Genomic DNA, 4,374 nt, shown 5'->3' with positions numbered 1-4,374 from the left:
AATAGAACATCACCCAGAGATGCACAAAAACAATATAACATTCAAAATGGGTGAACCTTTCCTTTAATATGTTGCTAATTTCACAGTGGTTTCAGAGTCCCGCAATAAACTACGACAGCTAATATTTGTGAAAACTCTTTACAGTTCTGTTCTCTGAGTGTCACCGAGTAGGCTGATACCCCAATTTTAATGGACCCAAGATCCATAGGTAAGGCTGTACATTGCAATATATGTATGCCACCATTGCAATTCTGAAGTCTATACATCCACAGTGCAATTTCAACAGATTTTTACTTTGTGTCAGATGAATTAGTTATTGTCTTTTGTTGAATGAAAACAACACTCCAACCTTGTTTAGCAGTATCTAGTACAATTGTGTCATGAGTCCACAATGTGTATCTGTTTGCATCAGTTTCAATAGGGAACTTTTATTTTGAAGGCAAACCGCCGATTCCACTATTGTTAATCACGCTAATGTTGTATACAACACTCTGGTCAAGGAAGCCCATAATTGGCCAAGATGTGGGTTATTCAGACTTTATTAGTAAGGTTACAAACAGTTAATAGCCCACTGTGCATTATTATTACTCTGGATTGGAAGACTGGGTTTACTGAGTGTCATTGATGCTGCCAGTGATCAATTGGAAATGGAAGGCTGTAGGTAGCCTAGAGGTTACCGAAACGTCGCTGGTTCAAATCCCGATTTGACTAGGTCAAAAATCTGTCAAGTGCCCAGTACTTAACGGTAATTGCTCTTATAAATCTGCTACATGACAAAAATATACAGTATTTAAAGAACCTGCTATTCGTTACGTTGACTGTCAGTGTGCTAAAAACATGTTCAGATTTTGTGTGGTKATCCTTCCTTTGTCTCAATATAACAGAAATAGGGATGGTATAGGCTGAGGAACGAGATACATCATAGCCTAAGGAGTAAGATCACATGCTAAACAATTGTCTTGTCTAATCGAAATCTCAATCATAACACGAACATAAAAGGAACATGTAGTCTGTTACAATAACTCACCGGCATCATATTGGCAACGTATCGCATGCAACGTTGGCTACTGCTATCTTCGATTCGAGGATATTAAATCCTTCACGTATTCGATAATCCAACAGAGCAGTGACATCAGATCTAGTTTATTCCTTTTTTCTGTCGCCCGTCTATTAKACGCACGAGCCTCTCTAATTTTACATTCTCCCGTTCCACAATTATTGATGTTGTCTTTACTGGAGACCTGTTGCAATGGTACTGTAACAAGGCCCTTCTCAATGACAACGATCTATCCCTTGAAATAATTTCTCACGATTAGTCCRGTGGCCACCTGATCGACATGGTTATTTGGCCCAACAATGTGCAMATGTGCAACCATGAATAATAGAACGGCAGAAATAGCCAACTGTACGTCCATTGTTAAATCCAATTTTCAATCCATCTTTATCCCTATCTATTAAAGACTTWCATTTTTAGACAATGTGTATCTAGAAGTGTACTTGCCCACTAGGAAAGGTATCGGTTGAATTWACAAACGTCGGCAACCCAACCCAAAAGCGAGTGAGGCGTTCTGCGAATATAATAATGCGGCGTTCCTAACCAAGTGGAAAGGTGGTAATCATCAGTTGTGAAGCGRTAAATAGGAGTTGTGTACATTCACATGCATTCAACTCGTTGAGAACGCTGATTGGCTAATGGCAAACAAGCTGCGTCAACCATCAATTAAAAGTAGAGCTATCATGCTCGTAAACAAATCAGACTTCAAAAACCATATTAATAATGTTTTATTGTTACATTTAACTGCTGAAAATGCTGTTATAGCAGCCTAGTTTTATAGACTAGCCGTAACATAGTAAAGTACACTCAAATGAGTATGATATGTTACGTTTGGTATATATGGTTATGTAAGACTTTTGGGCGACCAAACCAAAATCAAATCAAATCTTATTTGTTGTMATTTTATTGTTATTGTATTGTTGCTTTTATTTTTAACTTTAGTTTATTTAGTCAAACAAATTTTTCTTAACTCACTTTTTTTCTTAAAATGTAATTGTTGGTTAAGGGCTTGTAAGTAAGCGTTTCACCTTAAGGTGTTGATGTGACAAATCAAATCAAATTGTATTTGTATGCGCCGAATACAACAGGTGTAGGTAGACCTTAACGTGAAATGCTTACTTACAAGCCCTTAACCAACAATGCAGTTTTAAGAAAAATAAGAGTTAAGAAAAGATTGACTAAATAAACAAAAGTTTTAAAAAACTAACACAATAAAATAACAATAACGAGGCTATATATACAGCGGGTACTGGACCGAGTCAATGTGCGGGGGTACAGTTTAGTCGAGGTAATTAAGGTAATATGTACGTGTAGGTAGGTGTAAAGTGACTATGCATAGATAATAAACAGGGGTGTCAATGCAAATAGTCCAGGTAGCCATTTGATTAGTTGTTCAGCATTCATATGGCTTGGGAGTAGAAGCTTCTAAAGAGGCTTTTGACATGGTGCTCCGGTATCGCTTTCCATGCGGTAGCAGAGAGTCAAATCAAATCAAATGTATTTATATAGCCCTTCTTACATCAGCTGATATCTCAAAGTGCTGTACAGAAACGCAGCCTAAAACCCCAAACAGCAAGCAATGCAGGTGTAGAAGCACGGTGGCTAGGAAAAACTCCCTAGAAAGGCCAAAACCTAGGAAGAAAAAAAAATAAGTCTATACAATGTGAGCAAGGAGGTGAATAAGGGAGGTGAAGGCAAACAAATATATGTAAAATAAATAAAAATATAAAAGCCATGGAGGCGAAGTAGTACAACCACGCAAGTAAAATAAAAACTAAAAAAACAATGGAATGGTGTTTGCAGTGGAAGAAAGTGCAAAGTAGATATTAGTAAGTTACAAAACAGTTAATAGCCACTGTGCATTATTATTACTCTGATTGGAAGACTGGGTTTACTGAGTGTCATTGATGCTGCAGAGTCAATTGGAAATGGAAGGCTGTAGGTAGCCTAGAGGTTACCGAAACGTCGCTGGTTCAAATCCCGATTTGACTAGGTAAAAATCTGTCAAGTGCCCAGTACTTAACGGAATTGCTCTTATAAATCTGCTACATGACAAAAATATACAGGATTTACAGAACCTGCTATTCGTTACGTTGACTGTCAGTGTGCTAAAACATGTCAGATTTTGTTGTGATCCTTCCTTTGTCTCAATATAACAGAAATAGATGTATAGGCTGTAGGAACGAGATACATCATAGCCTAAGGAAGTAAATCACATGCTAAACAATTGTCTTGTCTAATCGAAATCTCAATCATAACACGAACATAAAAGAACAGTAGATCTGTTACAATAACTCACCGGCATCATATTGGCAACGTATCGCATTCAACGTTGGCTACTGCTATCTTCGATTCGAGGATATTAAATCCTTCACGTATTCGATAATCCAACAGAGCAGTGACATCAGATCTAGTTTATTCCTTTTTCTGTCCCGTCTATTAGACGCAGACCTCTCTAATTTACATTCTCCCGTTCCACAATTATGATGTTGTCTTTACTTGAGACCTGTTGCAATGGTACTGTAACAAGCCCTTCTCAATGACAACGATCTATCCCTTGAAATAATTTCTCACGATTAGTCCATGCCACCTGATCGACATGTTATTTGGCCCAACAAAGTGCACATGGCAACCATGAATAATAGAACGCAGAAATAGCCAACTGTACGTCCATTGTTAAAACCAATTTTCAATCCATCTTTATCCCTATCTATTAAAGACTTACATTTTTAGACAATGTGATCTAGAAGTGTACTTGCCCACTAGGAAAGGTATCGGTTGAATTAACAAACGTCGGCAACCCAACCCTAAAGCGAGTGAGGCGTTCTGCGAATATAATAATGCTGGCGTCCTAACCAAGTGGAAAGTGTAATCATCAGTTGTGAAGCGATAAATAGGAGTGTGTACATTCACATGCATTCAACTCGTGAAACGCTATTGGCTAATGCAAACAAGCTGCGTCAACCATCAATTAAAAGTAGACTATCATGCTCGTAAACAAATCAGACTTCAAAAACATATTAATAATGTTTTATTGTTACATTTAACTGCTGAAAATGCTGTTATAGCAGCCTAGTTTTATAGACTACCGTAACATAGTAAAGTACACTCAAATGAGTATGATATTTACGTTTGTATATATGGTTATGTAAGACTTTTGGGCGACCAAACCAAAATCAAATCAATCTATTGTTGTCATTTATTGTATTGTATTGTTGCTTTTATTTTTAACTTTAGTTTATTTAGTAAATATTTTCTTAACTCACTAGCAGCCGTATTTACACTAATTGAAGTTTATTTATGTGCTTTATCCAGTACCA

General features: G+C 37.1%; 1 protein-coding gene across 1 annotated transcript in view; it reads right to left on the bottom strand.

The window, feature by feature from the left end:
- The window catches only part of LOC111982257 (apoptosis-stimulating of p53 protein 2-like), a 48,280-nt gene extending 46,588 nt beyond the window's left edge, over positions 1–1,692 (bottom strand). The window contains exon 1 of the mRNA XM_024013800.2: positions 1,028–1,692. Within this exon, the coding sequence (XP_023869568.1) occupies positions 1,028–1,054 (27 nt within the window). The 5' untranslated portion in view covers positions 1,055–1,692. The remainder of the gene's footprint in view (positions 1–1,027) is intronic.
- Positions 1,693–4,374: the final 2,682 nt, after the last annotated feature.

Source organism: Salvelinus sp. IW2-2015, linkage group LG21 (assembly GCF_002910315.2).
Source record: "Salvelinus sp. IW2-2015 linkage group LG21, ASM291031v2, whole genome shotgun sequence".
In the NCBI taxonomy this organism is placed as follows: Eukaryota; Metazoa; Chordata; class Actinopteri; order Salmoniformes; family Salmonidae; genus Salvelinus; species Salvelinus sp. IW2-2015.
Note: the sequence above shows the minus strand (reverse complement) of the source record. Positions and strands in the feature narration are given on the sequence as shown.